Source organism: Schistocerca serialis, chromosome 3, assembly GCF_023864345.2.
Source record: "Schistocerca serialis cubense isolate TAMUIC-IGC-003099 chromosome 3, iqSchSeri2.2, whole genome shotgun sequence".
Lineage (NCBI taxonomy): Eukaryota > Metazoa > Arthropoda > Insecta > Orthoptera > Acrididae > Schistocerca > Schistocerca serialis.
In genome coordinates this window covers 955,952,472-955,976,231 of record NC_064640.1, presented here as the reverse complement: position 1 = coordinate 955,976,231, position 23,760 = coordinate 955,952,472, and the positions used below count along the sequence as shown (strand labels likewise).

At 43.0% G+C, this 23,760-nt stretch overlaps 1 protein-coding gene across 1 annotated transcript in view; it reads right to left on the bottom strand.

Moving 5' to 3' along the window:
• LOC126471341 (ras GTPase-activating protein raskol) overlaps window positions 1-23,760 on the bottom strand; it is a gene marked incomplete at its 5' end in the record, with an annotated part of 695,914 nt that overhangs the window by 471,895 nt on the left and 200,259 nt on the right. The window contains one exon of the mRNA XM_050099461.1: window positions 15,714-15,909. Coding sequence (XP_049955418.1) covers window positions 15,714-15,909 — 196 coding nt within the window. The remainder of the gene's footprint in view (window positions 1-15,713; window positions 15,910-23,760) is intronic.

The following is a 23,760-nucleotide window of genomic DNA, read 5'->3' as shown; positions in this document are numbered from 1 at the left end:
TGCAGGGGTTTACCGGCTGAATGCTGCTTTGTTTGCTGTCCGGTCCATCCATGACCGACGGCGCGTGCAGGCCCGGCAGTGTGGGACGCTACAGGAGGACAAAGAGAGAGAGAGCGAGAGAGAGAGAGAGAGAGAGAGAGCACGTGTTTGGTCTGTCAGTGGCGGGGCCTGAGCGGACACCTCTTGGACACCGGCGCGTGGCACGGCCGCTGACGTACACGCTGCTTCGCGAGGACTCCTGTGGATCCCGAGCCTGGGCAGCCTACAGGAGTGGCGCGAGCCGGCATTTGTGCGTGCGGGATGGTGAATGGTGCGTGCTTTGCGATCAAAAGATTTTTAACAGTGTAATTACGTGTGGTCGGTGTTTCATTACGGTATTCCTTGCGCAACCGGAATAAAAAAAAAGCGATCGATTTAATTACTTCTTTTCGATGTCTTTTACAAGGCCTGCATCTTCCCAAACAGCAGAGAATAATGAGCAAGAGACATCCAAGCCTTGCAAAATGAATTTTTTATAAGTAAACAATATACCCTCTGCTATGTAATTGAATTTCCTGTCGTGAGATCCTTCCTCTCCAACAAAGAGCCGCCAGTTTCCAGGTAGGGGGGGGGGGGGGGGCAGAGAGAGGAATGGAGGGTTGCGGATTTACTGAAGGGGAAGAGGTTAATTAATTGTTCAATTTAATGAAGTAGTCAATCAAATTGCTAGAGTGAGAGGGGGCTATATGAATAACTGAGGCCTGAAAGTGTATCTGTATCAGGGAGGGGGAGGGGTGAGGTTTGGAGGTTTCCTGAGGGTTTGGGTGGAGGAGGGGGAGGGGTAGGGGAACAATAAGTCATGGACCTGTCAATCAAAAGGAAGGATATGTTCGAATTATAATCTTGCAGATGTGATCATGAAGTACAATATTGTTAGGCGTTTCGATGTTAGGTTAGAAAGTAGTTTAGCGTGATCCAGGAATAAGGGCGTGGTTGCAATAGTTATCTGTTCCCACTGGGATGCTTGATGTCGGAGTGTCCCTTTGCCTCTCATTATTGGGCTGCTCGATTTCGGCGGGTCCCTTTGAATCTCACCGTTGTGGTGCTTGATTTCGGTGAGTACCCATCGAACGTGCGCCTGTCACTAACACTTGATGGACGTTTTAGCTAATTATAGTGGTTGTGGTTTGTATTCCGCCACTAGCCGCTTAGCAGCTAGTGTGAGAGTTACGGCAGTTATCCGGAAACACGCACAGAAGTCAGACACCCAGATGGCGGGGTTTGAGGACAGTCGCCGAAATTAAGCATTCTGATGGTTTGGGGACTCAACACAATCAACCCTGTAGCGAACAGAAAACTATGTTACCATACAAGTAGCTTATTTGCCAGAAATAAAAATTTCTGGCCATATTATTTGTACTCTACAGTCACATTTGCAACACTCAAATAACTTCTGAACATCAAATCAACGGTTAGAACACAAAGCTTTACATGTACAACGTAAATGAAATGTAGAATCAAATGCACACTGGATGTAGTGCCATCTACAACGAATGGGAAACATTCGTTTGAGTAAACCGTACATATTTTATGGCGTAGAATCCGAATATGCAGTAAAAATGTTGGGTTATCATTTTAAAACGCAAAGCTGACCCCGTCCACGCAGAAGGGGTGGTTCGGAGGTGGCCAGTTTTAGCACAGACAGATGTTCCCTTTACTGATATTAACTTTGCACCTTGAGCATTTTTTTCATACGATTCTAAACAGAGGAACAGCCGCTGCTGATAGAGGTCTTCTAGCATCTAAATACTATCAACGTCTAAAGTTACAAATGTTTTTATGGAGCAAATAAAAGCTGATATTTTCGTGTCTTGAAATCTTTGTACTACGCTTCTTCCCTTCTTTCAGTTTATTGCAGTGTGTAGAATTTACCCTCATTTATACTACTTTAACCATAAAAATGCCACTTCCTTCATGCTGAGATTACCTCCTGGCTAGGCTTCCAAGTTACAGCATCACTTTAACCGTTCAGCGCTAAGTGAATCCGACGTAAGGCTCCTGTGCACGATCAAATAATTTGTCAGACATTACTATGTTTGTCAAATGTTTGACCGTGCACGGTATAGTTTAACGTGTTTGTCAAGCATAGAGCGTGTCTGACGAGTCCGAGAGAAATCCTGATTGACGGAAAATTTGAAAAGATGGTGAACGTTGTTTGTGTTGACGTTTCGCCGCACATCTACACCTACATGGATTCTCTGCAAATCACACTTCAGTGCTTGGCAGAGGGATCATCGAACAATCTTCACTATGATTATCTAGTATTTCATTCTCGAACAGCGCGCCGAAAAAACGAACACCTATATCTCTCCGTGCGAGCTCTGATTTCCCTTATTTTATTATGACGATCGTTTCTATCTATGTAGGTCGGCACCAACAAAATATTTTCGCATTCGAAGGAAACAGTTGATGACTGAAATTTCGTGAGAAGATTCCGCCGCAACGAAAAACGCTTTTGTTTTATAGGTGTCCATCCCTAATCCTGTCTCATGTACGTGACACTCTCTCCCCAATCTCGCGATAATATAAAAGTGCTGCTGTTCGTTGAACTTTCTCGATGTACTCCGTTAATACTATCTGGTAAGGATCCCAGACCGCGCAGTAGTAGGTGGTGGTGGTGGTGGTGGTGGTTAGTGTTTAACGTCCCGTCGACAACGAGGTCATTAGAGACGGAGCCCAAGCTCGGGTTAGGGAAGGATTGGGAAGGAAATCGGCCGTGCCCTTTCAAAGGAACCATCCCGGCATGTGCCTGAAACGATTTAGGGAAATCACGGAAAACCTAAATCAGGATGGCCGGAGACAGGATTGAACCGTCGTCCTCCCGAATGCGAGTCCAGTGTCGCGCAGTAGTACTCCAAAAGAGGACGGACAAGCGAAGTGTAGGCAGTCTCCTTAGTAGATCTGTTACATTTTCTAATTGTTCTGCCAATAAAACGAGTATTTGGTTTGCCTTCCCTACGACATGTTCCAAGTGTTTTTTCCAATTTAAATTGTTCGTAATTGTAATTCTTATGTATTTAGTAGAATTTACGGCCTTTAGTTTACACTGATTTATGGTGTAACCGATGTTTGAGAGTTTTCTTTTAGCATTCATGTGGATGACCTCATACTTTTCATTATTTAGGATCAATTGCCAATTTTTGCACCATTCAGATATCTTTTCTAAGTCGTTTTGCAATTTATTTTGATCTTCTGATGACTTTATTAGACGATAAACGACAGCATCATCTACAAACAACCTAAGACCGCTGCTCATATTGTCTCCCGAATCATTTATATAAAGAAGGAGCAGCAGAGGTCCTATAACACTACCTTTGGGAACGCCAGAAATCACTTCTGTTTTACTCGATGACTTTCCGTTTCAGACAGGAAATCACGAATCCAGTCACATAACCGAGACTATATTCCATAAGCACGCAATTTCACTACATGTTTAGCGAAAAAGAGTTTCATTACAATTTATCTCTGTGTATCATCAGTTGCCTATGGAACCTACGATCAAGGAAAAAAAAAATAGCACAGGCAATTATCAAAATGGTAGACACGTCGCATCTTTCCCAGCCACATTTCACGCAGGACGAGGTTAAGAAGAGAATCAATATTGCAAGTACAGCATACAAGCGGGATTGGAATAAAATAAAAAAATCTAAGTTCTCCAGGTTTCCACAGACGATGTAGGCTGTATGTTCCCCATGTTATCGTATATTAATGAACTGTCATTAAAGAACAAAGTAAAAGAGAATAAATTTTCGCATACTTTTGCCTTCATTTTCAAAGTGAGGCCTAATTATCTTTCACGGGTTATTGAAAATTTCACTGTCAATCCAGAGAAATTTGGTGTAATCGTCTGGTTCCGAGTGCAACACTTCCTTTAACAGGCTTTCATGTGTATATTTCTCTCTCAGTAAAACCATTCCCTGGACCAGCGTCATGTATTATCCTGCTTCTTCTTTAAAGACGCAGAGTCAACGGCAGAAATGCTTTATTTGCATTTGTAGCCATTCTCACTACTGTCAAAATACAGCCTACACGAACAGCCTCTGCTTCAACAGTGAGGTAATTGATGAACGTGTACGGGCTCGTTTGACAAATCCGTGGATAGGTAAGAGCGAGTTTTATAGTATGTTTGATCGTGTACTGAGCTTATGCGGTTGACTTCCAATGTGAATGGACCCTTACAGCGCACTCACTGTCTGATTCCAGCGGATAGGTGTTGGCGCCCAGCCGCAAAGCCAGCAATGCTAGAGCCTAGCACAGGCATCTAGCAGCCAACGGATATACAATGTGAAGGATACGTCCACACAGATTGTTGCGAGCTATACGCTCTGCGGTTGTGCTGGACGTGTCTGAACTGAATTTGTATTTTTGTAACTGAATTATTTTTTTGGTAGTACTGTTTCCTTTAAGCATCGTGTGTGTGTGTGTGTGTGTGTGTGTGTGTGTGTGTGTGTGTGTGTGAAAAGGGAGGGGCGGTCATGAAGACATTATGTGATCGTTAAACGATTTTGGAACACATGGACGGAGTTTACACAACGTGAATCAAATACTAGGAACGGATACTAGTTTTTTTCTTAACTTTTGGTAATATTAATTAAATAACGTGTCGACAATTTTTGAGTTTGGGAACTTGACAGTTATTACGATAGGTATATTAGTAATGACTGGAATCTACACCGCTTAGCCAGCTCCTGAAGCTCCAGGTGAAATTGTAGAGCATAACAAGCGTCCCGCTATGTTAGAGCTAGTGCTTGGATAAGTTTCACGCCAATGGCAGTAACTATAGACGAAAGACAGTGAGTGAGAATTTGGGTGAACCTTTAGTGTGCAAAAAGCGACAATTAAGGTCTTTCAAACTACGAACGAACCTACAAAGAGAAGAACGCTAAATACGCGAAAAAGGCAGATGACACTGAACCTGTATTAGCACACCGCATTTATGCTGAAAACAAGTCCAAAAACAAATTTGTGTCGAAGAATAGTTATGGACTTCATTCACGAGATAAATGAATTCGAACAGTTATTTCATTATGTTAGACTAATGAAATAGCGAAACAAGCGGGCAAGACATATACGCCGGCGGTGAGCTTAAATTTCTCGGAAACCCAATGTTTGAGAGCGTTCTTTTGGCAGTACACTAAGATAATTATTTGTCATTCTTGTTTTAAGAAGATTGCCTAATATCTTACAAACATTCAACTCTCAGAAATAGCAAAACGTTCATAGGTCGAAAAACTATTTCGAGAAGGATTTCATTAATCACAAATCACTGCGCTGAAATATTTTAAACCAATGTATCACAGAAATGGATGCGTATACGTATCAGTACGCGAAGTACAATGCATTCTAATTTTCTGCATTGTACTCGCCGTTTGTCGTGTGCAACAACTGCAATCAACACGTCACGAGAGCAACCCACAGTGCCAGTTAGCGGCATCTAGCGACCCACCGCACAACTAAGCTGCAACGACATCTGGCGATCTCACTCTGAACTGCTACGAGTCACTCTGCGCTGAGGCGCGCATTTGTCCTTCGCTGCTGCAAACGTGATAACTACGAACCTTCCATTACGAAAAAACTGAGCTTACAAGAACACAATAACATAATGTGCTGACGGGACCCACATTATGCATTTGTTCGTCACAGAATGATATGATAAGATGGATTTAAATTCGTGGTGGAAACAAATGTTATTCCCGCATACGTAAGATGAGAAAGTAATCCCGACATTCCATATTTTTTCGATGATAAACATAAAGTTATTTCAGCTTTTAATTTTATTCTTATGTTCGACTATTAACATTTTCTTCAAATTTAACGTGACTACTTTTAATTTCAAATAGTCTTCACCTTTAATGGATGTAATGCTGAACTTTTACATTTGCGTAGGAATCTCGAAATTATGTAGTCACTAGAAATAGAATCTTTCCCCGAGATGAAGTACGTTTTAGTATCAGGTCTAGCAACAGTGTAGAAGTTTACAGTTTTTTCTGGAGATGGTAATCAAACAACCAAGTTCCATACCGGTATCTTTTACATACCTTTTTACTCTTTTTGTTACCTTATCGACGTGGTTATGCCGTCAGCTATGCCTGGTCATGTATCATGTGATAAAGCTTACCTTAAGCTCGAAGCACCGGCGTACGGTCTTGCGTCTTCGTACGTACCTGCGGCTGTATACCTGCAGTGGACACATCTTCACAAAAGCTTTATTCGCTGTCGGAGGAAAACAAGAAGCAAAAAGCACACCTTCTTTCCAAGTAAACAGATACAACAAAAAGGGTAAGCATGTGTACCTCACTCCGTTACTTTTCATTTTCGTTTACGTTATTGTCCCGAATTCATCTTGTTATTAATCACTCAGTTTCCTGCAGTGACTCACAGAAATTAAAGAGGAAACGTGTCTAAAACTAACTGAACAAGTGTTACTGCTTCACGACACTGGAATATAGTTCGACCGCCCAAAATCAAAATGGTTACTTCGTTTCGCTTTCTACTTAAATGCTTCCACTTTATCATTGTTCACTGATTTTTTTTATTGTTAACGTTTTAACAGTCTGTAGACGCACGCATCATTAGTCATTGTTTGTAGTGCGCTAACGTACAATAACCTAACTCCAGTAATGAAAGAGTGAGATTGATGATTTAAGAGAAAATCTCTCGCGCTCACATTTTATTTTACAAATAGCTGTATTGATATGCTGTGGTGTGACACTTGTACACATTACTTTTCGAGATAGTCATGTTCGAACAAGCTTATGCTACATGTGCGTAACTAGATTTCGATGCAGTACAACCCATCAAAGTACTTCGGACAACATACGTACATGTAAATCTTCATATATACTCCGGAAGTCATAATACGGTGCATGGTGGAGGGTACCTTGTACCACTACTACTCATTACTTTTCCAGTTCCACCACTTGCAAATGGAGCGAGGGGAAAACAACTGTCCATACTGCTCCGTACGAACCATAATTTGTCTTATTTTGTCTTCGTAGTCGTTTCGTGATATTTACATTGGCGGCAGTAGAATCGCTCTGCAGTCAGCCGCTTAAGCCGGTTCTCTAAGTTTTCTCAATAGTGTTTCGCGAAAAGAACATTCTCTTCCCTTCGGGGATTGCCATTTGAGTTCACCGAGCATTTGCATAATACTTTCTGGTTGAGACCGGTAACAAATCAGTCAGTACATCTCTGTATTGCTTCGATGTCTTCCTTTAAGTGAGTACTTTGGAGGTACGGTACATACATTCGATATGAGAATTAGCTGGCTGTTGTATCGTGGTTGCAGATTCAGTCTACCGCTGAATGGTAGCTCTTGAAAATTAACAAGTACCAGGGACACAACTTTTGTTACCTTACTACTGGAATTGCATGGGGAGAAACGACGCTGCACAAGTGTAGCGTTTCATCAATGAAAGTTTTTTATGTAATAAGCAGATGCCAGTCACAATTTTTAACTTATAAACCTTGTTTTCCAATCATGCAATGGGAAAGAATGGCAAAATACAATTAAACAGAATTATCTATAATAGCAGCGCAGATCGCTCAATTCCAGGAGGGAAGGAGGACAAAATTGATTGTGTACGAAGCACGGGCTCGGCGTTAACCTTCACTGATTTAATCAAACCACAGGAAACCTAAATCTGGACTACACGGGATTTTGAAACTACGTAGCTCGTCCTAAACACGGGTTCAGAGTTGCAACCATTGCACCACCTAACCCGGTCGCTTCACCTAGGTGTGTGACAGTTTTGTGGCGTACAACCAAGAATAACTTAGCAGCATATGCATAGAACACTTGAACACGTTGCAGCTTGGCGACAAAGAGGTTAAATGTGTGACTGCAAGCACACCGATTGGGGATTCAGCCCCCTGTCGTCCCGAAAATTGTTTCTGTCACTTATTGCTTTCTCACCTCTGGCAATGGTTTGTATATGAGAAAAATGCCCATGTTGTATCGTGTACTTTAAACAGCAGGTCACGCTATAGGCCTTGTAGAGCGTTCTTGTATTCCAATCATACTTAGGGTTGATGCCAGGTTGACCATTCTGAGCGAGATGGTGCAGTGACATGACAGGGAACTCTCATTTGCTGTTTATTTCACCGCCCGGCCATTCAAAATTTGATTTACATATATTTCCCTACACAGCTGAAGACGAATCCCGGGACCTTTCCTTTGGAAAGGACACTACAGATTTACTCCTCATTTCTTGTCCTTCTGAACCTCGTCGTCGACTGTACGTTAAACCATAATATCTCTTTTTGAGAAAATATGCTGTCGCAAACATCGAGTGAAGCAAGTACACCAAAAAAATCTAGCATAGACAGGAAAACTATTAGATTTTTTCGTCTGTGGGTTTGAAGTTTGGTATAACAGTAGACAGTGAAATAATAACGCTAGCCGTTAAAATCCTGAGTACGTTTTACGAATACAGCTGACGCATCGTTACAACAGTGAGGCCTCTACATTCCTACTTTCAGCATTAAAGAAAAGTATATTTCTAGGGAAGGAACTATCGGGCTTTAACAACATTTCTAGCATTTGCCTGATACTTTCGGAAGTCCCAGGAACTCGAGCTATGAATTCTTCCAATGTCTCTATATGTTTGGAATACATCAAACTTTTAAAAGTACCAAAAGAAATCAGTCAGCTAGGCCTTGCCGTAGTGCTAACACCGATTCCCGCCAGATCACCGAAATTAAGCGCTGTCGGGGTTGGCTAGCACTTGGATGGATGACCATCCGGGTCTATCGAGCGCTGAGGGCAAGCGGGGTGCACTCAGCCCTTGTAAGACCAATTGACTCTCGATTATCCGAGGGCCTATTTCTCCCGCTTTCTTTATGCTGAAAATTTCCCATTAACGCGGGAGTCGTCGTGGGTGAAGTAAACAATGTGCTGCTCGAAAACTGCAAGAGTTGGACTGTATTTTGTTTCAAAGTAGTGTAAGATAATGTGAAGTTGGAGTGTACTTTATTTGTTGCAAGTACCCAATTTTCACATATAATTAATTTGATGATTAAAATAGAATCTATTGTAAGAATTAGTGAATGGTTTTAATTATCATATTGTAATTAATTTTTGTTTTCGAACAACCCTAATACATTACAGTGAACTTTAATTGCGGGTTATTCGCGGTTTTCAAGTCCCCAAGTACAGCGGATAATCGAGAGTTTACTGTACTTGACTGAGACGTAGCGGCTGCGCTCACGAAAGCTGAACGACCGGGTGAGTGGTGTGCTGGCCAAATGCCCCTACTTAACTGCATCCAGCGATGCCTGTCGGCTGAGGATGACACGGGGTCGGTCGGTAGCGTTGGGTCTTCTGAGGCCTGTTCGGGCAGTCTGAGTTTTTGAATGCCGTATTTCGTGTGATCCGCTGGTACTAAGTTGCAAGAATTACGGTGTCTATAGAAGCGTTTGCGACCCATGACTTGTAGTCTTTTGTAGGAATAATTTCTTTTGGTGTTTTTTGTCATGCCTGAAATTTAGTAAAAGTAGATTTTAGGCATCCCGTATGCTGTAGAGAGCAGGGCTATGCACTCGCTCCCACAACAGGCGGCGTCACATACTTGCAGCAGGCACCAAGCACAAAACAACGGCCTGCGGACACGCCCTCCTTCGTCACGTAATGTCACATGGCATGATCCCGTGGTCTTAGAAGCGGAATGAAGCGACAACAGCTCACTCTCGTACTTAGTCCATATGCTTACCAACCCATCACCAGATAACGACACCAACGACTACCAAGCACATTCGTTATACCTAATGTCCCACAGTTGCAGTACCGCTCGCACTTGAAAGTTCAGCATTTCCAGTTACGTTAGCCGACATGAACAACTCAGTCCTCGTACTCAGTCCATATATGCGTCGGCTGTCATTCTGTTGGCGACCGACGCTGGGAATCCAGACTGTGGCTGGATTTCTCATAGCATTACGACAGCACTGGGCGTCAGTATTTCAAAGTGTAACCTTCCCAGCCAGAAGCTTTTGTTGTGCTCCAAACTCTTTATCTGTACAGAACTTGTAACTGGTGTTTGTGTGCAAATAATGGGAATAGAAACACCGTTCCAGCATTGTGCACAACATACGAGAACGAGGAGAAAATTTCTCCTCCTGACAGTAAAACTGTTTGAAATTTTATTTTTGTTTTTCGTAAAATGTTTCGACATAGTCCCCTTAGCAGTTCATTCCTCAAGTGCGGTTCTGCAAAGTCTGCATCAAAACTCTTTCCAGCTAAAAATTTCTTACGTTTTTGCAGTAGGTGGTAATCATAGCGTATCAAATCACAGAAATAGGGTGATGCAGAACAATTTGTACTTCAAATACAAAAGTTTTTCCTTGACGTTCTTCCACTCTATGGCAGAATGCGATGGGTCGGCACCTGCGTTCTTAATTGAACAAAGACTTCTTTTTGTTTGGATACCGAGTTCAAAGCATAAAAACTCCAACTTCAATGCAAACGATTCATTTAACTTATCTGAAGTAACGTAACTTAAAACATGAACTGTAATGAATAATTATTAAAAATAAGTATATAAATAAATGTGGTGTCAGCTATTTCATATAGATTTAAATGCCGAGCTTCCGATACCACGTGCGCACTTTCTTAACGTTTCCATCTGCCTTAGCCGTACTGCGGCATTTCCACGCGAACAAGTGTCAAGAGTACATATTCGAATGCAGTAACCCATTTCTTATCTGTTGAAAACGAGGGGGTGGACTCCTGCCGTATCTGCACACACACACACACACACACACACACTCCGAAGTCACAGTAGAGTACTTAGCGATGCCCTGCCGTATTACATTCGCATACTGCGGGCTATCCATATTTCTCTGAACGCTTCCTAATATCCCTAATCTTATTCTCACTACCCTTACACGAGATATACGATGGTGGTAGCAGAACGGAAGCATAATTTTCCTCAAATACAGCTTTTCTAAATTTTCTCAACAGGTTTCCGCCGTAACTATTTCGCCTTTCTTCCAACAAATACCCATTTAAATTGCTAGAGCATTTCTGTCACCCCATAGTATCGGCTACACCGACCTATTGCGATCGTAGCAGTACACTTCTCATTCGTTCGTAGTTTATTATGATTGCTACTTGATACGGACTCTAAACGATGGCACAGTACTCCACGATTGGTTGCGCCGGCAGTTACCTTTACACATGCCCTGCGCTCTCCAACAACCGTTCCAATAAATCTAACTCTTCCATTCACCTTCGGTCACACTGATTTTGCCTAACTCTTAAATACTGACACGATGCAAACTGCTCAACATGTCGAGCACGAATCCTTTTTTATTTTTTTATTTTAATGGCTTTCGGGCCGTGCCCATTCAGCCATCTCAATGATAATGTCAATTATGGCAATAAGGACAACGAAACACCCAGTTTCCGAGCCGAGAATAGAACCCAGGCCCCTTGTGCTATCAATGCGCCGCGCTGACGGCGCAGCTACAGAGAAAGACGAGACAACTAACCTTACAGTTGGATACTGTCCGATTCTTTTCTCTTCGTTGTAGGCATTATCTTGCACTTATTCTCATAGCCAGTGCAAAAGCCGCCTAACACTTCGGCAAGATCAAGATGACGCTTGAGTGACGGACTGTGCATGATGTACTAAGATATGAAAAACAGAATCTAATTGACGAGAACGCCATTGCTATACCACACCGAAAAAATTACTCTTAAATCTACATACTGGATTACTTGCTAGACGATGGACAAACAAGCCTGAATCCCATAATGCAACTGAAAAATAAATTTTATAAGTCTAAAATTGTGACTGGCAGTTGATAACTACACACTTTATACAATGAAGAGCCAAAACAATATGACCAGTGCCCAATGCGAAATCCAACGCCACCTGGCGTCGTTGCGGGCAAGTCACGTGCTAATGAAAGTATATAACTCGAGCAGACAGGAATGGGGAGTCTCATCTGTTACGCCCATCCTACCTGGATCTCCGCCCCCCCTACCTTTTACAAATCCCTTCAGATCCTTCAACGCCATGCTCTGTGCCTCGCCTATCGCATCCGTCTCCCGTCCCCCACGCGGACCCTGTACGACCTCATTCCGTTCCCCCACTTCCTCCTTTTCCTTGAAAGGATACGGATCCTCTATACCTCCCGTAAACTCGATCCTTCTCACCCGCTTGTCTCCCCCATCCTCTCCCACCCCCGCCCGCTGCCGCGCCTGTATTCCCACGTCCCAATTGCTCTCCATCTCTCCACCCTCCTTACCCTCTCCCAAGGTGGCTTTCGCCAGCTCCCCCTCCCTGATGATGCCCTCCTTCCCTCCATCTACCCCTCCTACCAACTTTCATCCTCCCCCCCTCTTCCTGTGTTTGTTCCTTTGGGCACCTTCCCTCCCTTCTCTCCCCCTTTCATCCCTCCTCCCTTTCTCCCCACTCCTCCCCCGTGCTTTCCCTCTCCCGTCCCTCTACTCCTCCTCCCATCTCCTCTGCCATTGGCGTCTTTGTTCTCCCCTCCCCCCCACATCCTTCTTCCCCTCTTGGCAGGTCCCTGAACTCGCACGCATTACGTGGACATTCGCGCGCCGGAGATCATCGCCATCCGTGTCTCGTGTGTGCCGTCGTGTTTTGTGTTCAGTGTTCACCGTCACACTCCATCATTCACGTGTACCATCAAAGTTATCAGTGCTTGTGCGTCTTGTCAACAGTTTGTAGTGTGGATTGTCATCGAGTGTGAACGGCTTCATGTTTTTTATGTTCATGTGTCTACTGTTTTTTCCCCGCCGTTTTGTTCCAACCCATGTGTCTTCTCTGTTTTATCATTGTACTATCTTTGGCTGAAGAGCGGCGTATTGTGCTGCTGCCAGCCTACCTGTTTTTACACGGGTATTAAAATCACAATAAAGAAAAAAAAAGAATGGGGAGTCACTGTAGCGGCGATACGGGCCGCCAGTGGGGAAATCCACTGACATAAGCGATTTGGCGAAGGGCAGATCGCTACGACCGGGCGCCTGGAAACGAGAGAAGCTCGTCCGCTACTGCCATCAGCACGTACGGAAAACAGCTGAAGGGCGGTGAAACCACGTGGAAGCGACTGAGTGCCGGACGACCACGCGTCATCACACAACACGGAAGTCGGAGGCTCGCCTGCTCTGTCAGGCACGACAGGCCGCCATCCGCGGTAAATCTGACGACAGAGTACAATGTTGACACAGGCGCGAGTGTTTCGGAGCACACCGCTCAGCGCAGAAAACTCGTACGTGCTGCCGTGCTGACCCGACGACACCGTCACTTCCAACTGCAGTGTCGCGCGGTCGGATGAAGTACGTATCTTGTCACACGAAGTCGACACACAGTCTTGCCTCGAAAAGTGCATCGCGCCGCGAACACAGGCCGGTCGTTATAGTATTATGCTACGGACTACGGTCACACGAGCTTCTGTGCGACTTGCGGTAGTAACCGACGGGACCGTCACTACTGCGGTCTCCGTGGACGTTATTGCCGACGATCTGTATACCTTCACCCTCGATACATCTACATCTATGTGATTACTCTGCTATTCACAATAAATTGCCTGGCAGAGGGTTCAATAAACCACCTTCAAGCTGTCTCTCTACCGTTCCACTGTCGAACGGCGCGCGGGAAAAACGAGCACTTGAATTTTTCTGTGCGAGCCCTGATTTTTCTTATTTTATTTTTGTGTGTCTCCCTATGTAGATGGGTGCCAACGGAATGTTTTCGCAATAGGAGGGGCAGACAGGTGATTGAAATTTCGTGAGATGATCCAGTCGCAACGAAAAACGCCTTTGTTTTAATGACTGTCACTCCAATTCAAGTATCGTGTCTGTGGCACTATCTCTCCCATTTCGCGCTAATACAAAACGAGCTGCCCTTCTTTGTACTTTTTCGATGTCATCCGTCAGTCCCACCTGATGTGGATCCCACACCACACATCAATGCTCCAGAACAGGGCGGACAAGCGTGTTGTAAGCAGTCTCTTTAGTAGACCTGTTGCGTCTTCTAAGTGTTCTACCAATGAATCACAGTCTTTGGTTTGCTCTACCCACAACATTATCTATGTGATCGTTCCAATTTAGGTTATTTGTGATTGTAATCCCTAAGTATTTAGTTGAATTTACAGCCTTCAGATTTTTGTGACGTGTCGCGTAATCTAAGATTTAGCGACGGCGATGACACGTTGCAGCGGGACAACTGTCTCTGTCACGAGGCCAGAATCGTGCTACAGTGATTTTAAGAGCACGACAGTGAACTCAGTTTCGTGTCTCGGCCACCAAATTCACTCGATCTGAATCCGACGGAATAGAGAGCCTGTATAGGGAGAGAGTAGCCAACCGGACGATACGGCGGCCATTTTTCTGCCAAACTGCGGGCGGGACTTTTAAATGACCAGTAGTGGAATCACCGAATCAAAAGCACAAGACAATATGGCGAAATCATTCGTTAAATGCCTTTCTTTACAGCTATAATATACTCATAGTAGCCTACTATGTACAGCACAGGAAAATTTCATATTATTCGTTACTTGCATTTATCTCCTTTAAAGTTCGTTTACTAGACATATTGCAATGAAAGTAACGTAAATAAAAAAATATAGTTTATAGCATTTGTTTTGTATCGGAAGTGCATGACGCTAAGGATTTAACGTACCTGTATTACGTCAGATGAATGAAAGTCGTAAGCAGTTGCTTACTTGTGACATGCAAAAAGTGTGAGACGTATTAGTACTTCTCTTGTCACATCTTCAAACTTTTTGCATGTCAGAAGTAAACAACCGCTTACGACTTTCTTTCATATATAAACGAAAAAGATTACAAAAATCAGGTAATGTTAAATGTAGGCTACTGTAATAACGACCAAATATAACAAGAAAACTACCGTATCCCTTCTACCCCACAGTAAGTAGGCCTATTAAAAACTGTCTTCAAGAGTATCTACAATAATTTACCACGAATAATGTTTCAGCAACCACGACAACTGCGGTAAACGTGCTTACAACTTGCCTGCGTCAACAGTCAGGCAACAATACTGATATCAAAATAATGCCCAGTGTTCTGATTCGGAACGAAATAAAGTTTGACGCTATAAAGTCGAATGAGCGTGGCACAACAGTTATAGGAACTTTCCGTTTCCAGCAAGGACTGTCAGATATTGGCTTCAGGAATTTTGTGATGCTACCAGTATGCACGAACTGTTAAAGAAATAAGAGCTTAAAAATGCAGCCTACCTGTTTTGCGTGACTAAAAATATTTTAAAAACTGCCCACTGCTTTCGTCTTTTTCATTGCGTGGAAATGCTAACATGCGAAATCCACCTTCGCCTCTATTGGAACAACCTAATGCAGCAACGTTTACGAACGTCTCACCAAACGCTTCATTATTTCAACTCGTATTTAAGATCGCAAACGCTAATTACGTACTAAAAACGATATACAACTAAATCAAACATGCATGCACAACGCATAACAATCTCTCAATAATTTAAATACCTTTTAATCGTTTCCAAAAGTCCTCTGAACTTCTATTGAACTCAAAAGCACGGCGAACATAGGAAGCGCGAGAGACGTTTGGCAGAAAAATGGCGCCAAAGCTAATCAACCAATCACGGGCGACTTCACTGTCTCTGTATACGAGCTTTGTACGACGGAACGGCATCGGGCGCAGCCGTGTTACATACCTCTGGGCGGGGTGTGCAGCGTGCGCAGCGCGGCGTCCTCGTGCAGCGACGCGGTCTCGGGCGCGCCGTCGGAAGCCTCGTCCTCCTCGAGCAGCGGCGGCGGCGGGCACGGCTCGTAGCCCCAGCGCTGCCGGAACGCCTTGGCGCCGCCGTCCAGCCGCACGCGCGGCAGCTCCACGAACAGCGCGTCTCCGATCTGCGCGCCGCACACAACACACGCACCTCTCACACACTGCCTTCACAGTCCGTCACTAACGTGCTCGTCCGTGCCGCATGCACTGCGTGCCACAGGAGTACAGCTATTACCGAGGCAGGCATACAAAAGGAAGGAAGAGGTCGGTGACCCGCCGAGGACCAAGTTGTAGGGAGCAATGCAGCTGGAAAAGCAAATAAACGCTGTAGTTTCCAAAAGACGCAGCGTAAGCGATTTACGGGAAGCGTGGAAAATACTAAATGTCTGCCCAGACGGGAAAAGTGGATTCAACTCCTGGGAATTAGCGTGCCAGAGAAGTACCTGCAAGTCATTGCTCACGTCTCCTAGTCGACGCTTAAGCCGTCGGTACACGGACCGTGCATCCGAACGTTGAGCGTTGAGCGTGCCACGTCATAGCGTGGAATAGCACGTTCGGCAGTCTTTCTGAACGTGCAGAGCAATATCTGGCATGTTAGATATTCTGAGCGTACGTCTGACCGTGGACCAATGAGATGGCACAACGCCACCTACGTCACACGCACGCCGACTCCTTCAGTAGAGAGTTGCGAGGCGCCATATTGGCACTAATTTCAAGCCTATACTTATATATGCCGTTTCTGACCACCACCAAAATCAGAATCACTGGAAAACCCGTTGTTAACTGTGTGATTCGCTCCAATAAAATAATGAGAAACATCATATTCGTGGCAAAAGAATTATTGTAACTTGCGTATTATGAGAATAGACTATTTGAAGGCAGCGACACACTGAAGATCTACCCAAACGCATTGTTCTTGGTACAATTTGTTATAATTGAACTTCAATTAGCAACATGTCTACGACTAAGGTTTTCTGCACGAACTAAGATACTGTTGTCAGACAACGGAAGTATGTTATTGCTGTAGCGTAGTGACTAGCGTCACTACCCTCTCTACATTATTTTGATGCGGCGGTGGTTCGCGTCTTGCCACTTACAAATTTTTTTTTCGTAACATGCGCGTGTTATTGGCTTCTGATACTTTATTATTAGTTTAATATAAGTATATACTATAATATTTGATGTTATGTAAATATAAGTTCACCTTTTTTTTGAGGGGTGACTGTTCGCTTGGCTTAATCTACAGGACAGCCTGAGCTACTTGTATAAAGATATTTTGCTCCTTTTTCTTTTACGCTTCGTAATTCACATGTTACAATGATTCTGCTACTGGGTAGGAACAGTGATCAAATAAGACTGACCTTGGTGTTTTACTAAAATGTGGGAATGATGAAATAATGTTTATCTTATGCGGAGAAGTATTCCAAATTTGTACCGCACTGTTTGTAATGGAATTTTTATAAGCCTGTGTCCTTATTGATCGGACATGGTACTTTCCTTTTCGTGGAGGATGGAGGAAATGTGCGTTTTAACAGAGCCAACGTGGGAATTTTACGCGCGCCCGTTGAGTAAACAGAGTGGGTTACGAACTAGAAACATCCCTCAACTGCCGCTGGACAGCGTTGCGATCGTGTATACCACGTTGGGGTCCACGTACCGTATGCACGAGTCGCAACGTTCCTGAGCGTTCAGCAGCACGTTGAACTTGGCACGCTCAACGTTAACGTTCGACAGCACGGTTCGTGTGCCGACGGCTTTAGTTCCTACGGTGAATCGTATAGCTCTCTTAGAAAGAGCTTTCCGACGCTGTTAGCTGAAGTACTCCTCCGTGCTACTCACAAGGGGAGGACCGAGTCAATAATTAAAGGTCTCTCACGGATGTGACGGAGTATGTACCAGAATACTAGAGTACTATTCCGCTTATGTTAGCCTAGTACTTAGCCACATCTGTAACTTTTCCTTTCCGAATAATCAGTTTCCTGACCGATTAAAATACTCAGTAGTGAAGCCACTTTATAGATAAGGTGAAAAAGATAATGAGATAATTTTAGAAATAATTATGAAATTCCGCCTTGATTGCACAAACTACCTGGTGTTTACCTAGGTTTCAGTGTGGGTAACCACGCCTTCTTCAGAACAAAATATAAAACAGCTTGCCTAAATAGGCATAGTCAAAGGCTAAAATCAACACGGTGGCTGGGGCGAGGCAGCACACACAGTGAGATAAGTAATATTATTGACTTGGTACATATGTACCGTGTATTTGTAAACATTTTTATGGGGTCTTGACGCTGTAGGTGTTGATTTTAGCCTTTGAGTATGCCTATTTAGGCAAGCTGTTTTATATTTTGTTCTGAAGAAGTCGTGGTTACTCACGCTGAAACCTAGGTAAACACCAGGTAGTTTCTGCAGTCGAGGCGGATTTTTCATAATTATTTCGATACTTACGATGGCTGACGCGCTGCAATGCTGAAAGTTCTTAGATAATTTTAGACCTACTTCTATGCCATCGGCGTTTGCCAAAGTTATTGAAAAGGCTGTATACACCAGGGTAATTCACATAATTTGCTGCCAAATGTACAGTCTGGTTTTAGAAGTGGTTTAACAACCCAACTGTTCTATGTGAGGCTATGGGTGGATTAGATAAAAAGTTACGAATGCTAGGCGTCTTCTTTGATGTAACTAAGGTTTTTGATTGTATCGATCGCAAAATATTACTGTAGATGTTGGACCATTTTTGATCAAGGGGAGTAGCTCACAGTTCGTTCTTACTTTAAGAGCAGCAGGAGGTCATTCTCCGCATTATTGAGAATGGCTACGGTGTGCAGTCCCAATGCGGCACAGTTAAGTGGAGGTGGGGGGTGCCCCAGGGGTCGGCGCTGGGGCCGCTACTGTTTCTTATTTATATAAATGATATGCCTTCTAGTATTACAGGTGATTCTAAAATATTTCTTTTTTCTGACGAAACAAATTTGGTAAAGAAGGACGTTGTGTGCAGTGTTGACACACTACCGAACTATGCAGTTCAAGACATAAGTTCGTGTCTTGTAGAAAATAAATTGATGCTAAATCGTGGTAAGACTCAGTTTTTACAGTTTCTAACTCACAATTCCACAAAAACTAACATACCGATTACACAGAATGGGCCTATGATAACTGAGGCTGAACAGTTCAGATTCCTAGGCGTTCAGATACATAGTAGGCTGTTGTGGAAAGCCTATGTTGAGGATCTTGTTCAAAAACTAAATGCTCCTTTATTTTCCATAAGAACAGTATATGAAATAAGTGACAGTTCAACACGAAAAGTAATCCATGCTTTATTTATTTTCATTGCCTTATGACGTACAGTATTATTTTTTGGGGTAACTCTTGTGATTCAAAAAGGGCACTTTTGGCTCAGAAACGAGCGGTTCTAGTAATGCGTAGTGTAAGTTCACGAATCTCTTGTAGACCCCTGTTCAGTAATCTGGGAATTCTGACATAGGCCTCTCAATACATATTTTCTTTAATGTCATTTGTTATTAACAATATTAGCTTATTCCCAAGAGATAGCAGCTTTCACTCAGTTAATACTAGGCAGAAATTCAATCTGCATCAGGAACACACATCCTTGACTCTTGTGCAAAAAGGTGCGCAGTATTCTGCTGCATCCATTTTCAATAAGCCGCCACATGAATCCAAAAATCTTAGCAGTAATTCACGTACTTTCAAGTCGAAACTGAAGAACAGTCTCATGACTCACTCCTCCTATTCTGTCGAGCAACTCCTGGAAAAATTAAACTAATTTCTGTGTTACGTCGTTGATTATGTTTATTTTAACTTATGGCTTGTCGTCTTCATAGAATTAATGTACGTTTCATTTTATCTATTATTACAATGGAGACTTGCCCCTCAATTTGGTCCTACGGAACATAACACATAAAATAAAAATAAAAAATTGATACTGCTTCACTTTTAACAAGTATTTATACGGTTAGCACGTCGTATGAATATTTCTAGAGTTCGAACAACTATTCTCTCGAAATCAACGCGGATTCCGTAATCACCGATAGTGTGAAACCGATCTTGCTCTAATATTTTAGTTGTAACAGGATCCACAGCCAGCACAACTTGCACAGTACGCTCTTACGCCCCTAAGTGAAATAAATGCTACGTCGCTGCTGGTCTAGATACATTTGGTATCATGTCTTTAATTCTGATGCCCGGTCAATAGCCTACGTATGTACCATTGTGTAATTCAACGATTGCTTCGATTGTAATCCAGCTGCATCCATTTCGATGGTTTATACCATATAGTCATTTGAAAATGGCTTTACAAACAAAACTGTGTAGTGATGAAGGCCCGGCAAGAGATACAGACGGAAGAAATGTTGACTGTTTTTCTCATAAACGACCTAGTGGGTCAACGTCTGCAGGTGTGTAAGATGTGACGCAGTTGTATGCAGGCGCTTCAGGTACCAAATGCAGGAAGGCTTGCACAGGGTCAACGCTTGGCGCAAAGAGTGCCTGTTCACCTTCAGTAAAAATAAATGAAATCGGAAGACTCGTAAGGAAGCGTAAATCATGTACGAAAGACTTCGCTAGCAAAACCGCAGTTCGACCCCTTTTAGAGTATTGTTAGTCGGTGTACGATCCTTACGAAAACAGATTAACAGGAAAGAAAGAGAGGAGTTAAAAGAAGAAATCACTGATTCGTCTTTGATTGTTTAGGCAGCGCAAGAGAGTCGCATAAATGTTCAACAAGCTCCAGTGAGAAACGCTGAAACAGGGACTCTATCGCAGAGAGCCTTTTCTCAAAATTTGGATACGCAGTGTTCCAATACGAGCCAAGACAGACATTAGTTCTCTCAATATCCATTTAGTGTTATGTGCACGATGGCAAAATTAGATGAATTTGGGCCAACACAGAGCGATACCGACAATCTTTCCTACAATGAACCATGTGCGAACGAAATAGCGTAGGGAAGGTGTGTGTGTGATGGGAGGCTGTGAGTTTGGTTGGGGGGGGGGGGGGGGAAGGGGGGGAGGAAAGGGAGGGAATGTGGTAGTGATCGAGGGAACTCTGATTGCACACAACGATACGTCGCTAACACCCTACATTCTCATATGTTACCTCTCATGCGACAGTACCCTACTGCCATTTTCCAACAGCGTGATGTTGAGGTACTTCCGTGGCCAACTAGACCCCCAGATCTGTCCTCGATTGAACAAAGGTGGGTACAGGGAACAGCTCGGACATGAAGTCCACCCCAGTGTCAGTATCCGGGATATCAAGTACCACTTGCAACAGTTGTGGGCCAGCTTGCATCAGAAGAGGATACTAGGGATTAATGACACTCATCCCAAACGAGTCAGTGCCTGAATCCAGTCCAGAAGGAGCGCAACGTCATACAGATAAGTGGGCTCATACTGCCTAGTTCTCTTTACATTTCACTCGGTTTTGTAGAGTAATATTTCTGCGTATGGCGGCACGTTAAAGATGAAGTCATTGCCTATCCTCTACCGGCGCATATTCTGCAACTGGAGCAGCGTATCAGAGTCTCTTTCCGAAACATCAGCGCCGACATGTTGGTGTGTGTAGGAAGAGACAGAATACAAAAAGGTGTGCGTCGAGTGATAAAGGTAATACGTATTAGGCACTGTAATGTATTTCAAAAACTTTGTAAAACTATGTAAAAAACTTTATGGGTCACAGTTCACAATCAGATTCGTATTCCTACAACAAATGTACTGCGTATTACGATCTTTTGGAAAAGTGACAGTCATTTAGGAACGTACAGTACAAGGCATCGATGGCTCTGAAAATGAAATCTCCATGAAGCCTCCGCAGCTTTGTAATTAAGGCGTAGTGAACGTCCAAATCGATGGTGTTTCGCCAAACACAAGTTATTCCTTGATGGTTGAAGTGACAGGAATCATTTGCCTATACTCTCCATTAATAAATTATTGATCTCGTTTCCAGATGGATTTATTAATGGTCTTCGATTTCATTACGAATTTCTATTAAAACCATCATAGTACACAGGTTTACTATAAAAACATTTCTGTATTATTATGCGCTGCTTTACAGCAGTAAGTTGGAAAACATAAACGTCAGTATACGCCGATTCAATTGTGCAAGTCTTAAAGGTCAGCGCCTGTTGCTATGCAACCCTCCTACCGCAGCAGCTCACCGGGAGACACACGATAGCTAACAGGCGCTGTAGCTAGCAGAGTACACTCTGCATTCTCTGTACTCCTTCACCCGTTAACTGCTTCGTTTCATCGCACCATTATAGTCCAGGGCTGAAGGTAAAATACGCGAATAAAACAGAGAGAAGTGAATGCTTCTGCCCCTTCTTAAACATGTAATCCAAACTTCGTCTTCTGACCGCCTTCGTCGCCGTATTTCGCAGTATCCTCACCGAATTTCGCGGAATAGCAACTTTCTGTTTCTAAGACTGTGTTGATTTTTCGTCAATGTTTAGAACAGGCGGTGCTAAGTTAAATCATAAGGAGAAAGTTCGACGCAGCAGGAGTCTAAAGGGAAATGAGGAACAACTCAGTTACTGAGTAATGTTGTTATTGAAAAGAATTTGTGGTAGAGATGATGTAAGTGTGCAAAAGCTTTCTGTGTTTATAAAGAAGTAAAGGTGATTGGAACACAAGTAGTCAAATGACAAAAGACACTTATTCAAACCTAATGAAACAAGTCAAGCTGATTTCTGTAAAGAAAGTCGTGCATTAATTGTCTGACAGCGAGTGTGCTGCTGTTTTTTGACGCAGAAATCAGGGGAGCGCAGATACACTCAGTTTCACAATATTATAAACGTTGAGAAATCTTTACGACAGGTTCGGCTTGGAGCTTTTACCTCTAGATGACGCTGTCTTCAACAACGTCGCTACTTCCTACAACGACACGACGTGTTTCCTCCCGTATCACGTATAATACAGCAAACAACTAATGCGAAATTCTTTGCTAAGAAAACATGACAAATTGTGAAATTTGCGAAATGCTTACGATTTGACGATTATTTTTTTCATAATGCTCGCTTGTCGAAATACAACAACTGTCGCAACATATCTTTATCGAACGACAATTTAAAAAAAATGATTACTCGTTATTTTTAAAACAGTGAATCCCAGGGTCTATGAGATACGGTAGCGGAACGTGTTCGTATATATCTGGAACTGTTTAAGCGAAAAATATGCATCTAATACATATTTTTTACTGCTACAGACACTGAGATTATATTGCACAGAAGAGCCGAAACAATAAAAGCAACAAGACTTTTTCGTATTCTAAATGGTCCTTCAATACTATATGGGCAACAACAAGCACAGAACGTATCGTACATTCTTGTAGATTCGTAAATATTCATCAGAAAATGACTCACCTATATGCACGTGACAACATGTTTCTTACATGATCTGTAACAATACGACTTTTTTTAAATATTTAAAGTCATCTGTCGATGTGACATCATACTCATAGTCCCTCAAAATTTCTAACGTTCTCATAATAATTTAATCTAAAAAGTGACTGACTGCTTAAATTGTCTGCCCATTTATATTACTAAACGGCTATCCCGGGACCTGGGGCGCGGTGAACGGATCAGTTTGGAGGTTGCCTACCCAACGGCTCTATTTTCAAGATTTCCGTAATTATTGACCGAATTGAAATATTTAAAATGCTGTGATAATCTACTCATTAAGAGGTAAAATTTTATGCTAAATGTTAACGTAGTAAGGCAAGTATTACAGTTAGAAACTCAAGGCAACCTAACTGACGCTGCGCCAATGACCGGAATTTATTCATCCAGCGTTTCATAGTAAGAAGACTTAGCGACTTCTAACAAACTTTAAGCATCATTCCAGATCTTTCCTGAACTTTTTCTCGCTTACAAACATTCAAGACATTAACTCAAACGTACAGCAATCAGACGTTTAAAGCTGTTTTATACATGGGAGTTCGATTCATTGAAGATCAGGAGCTT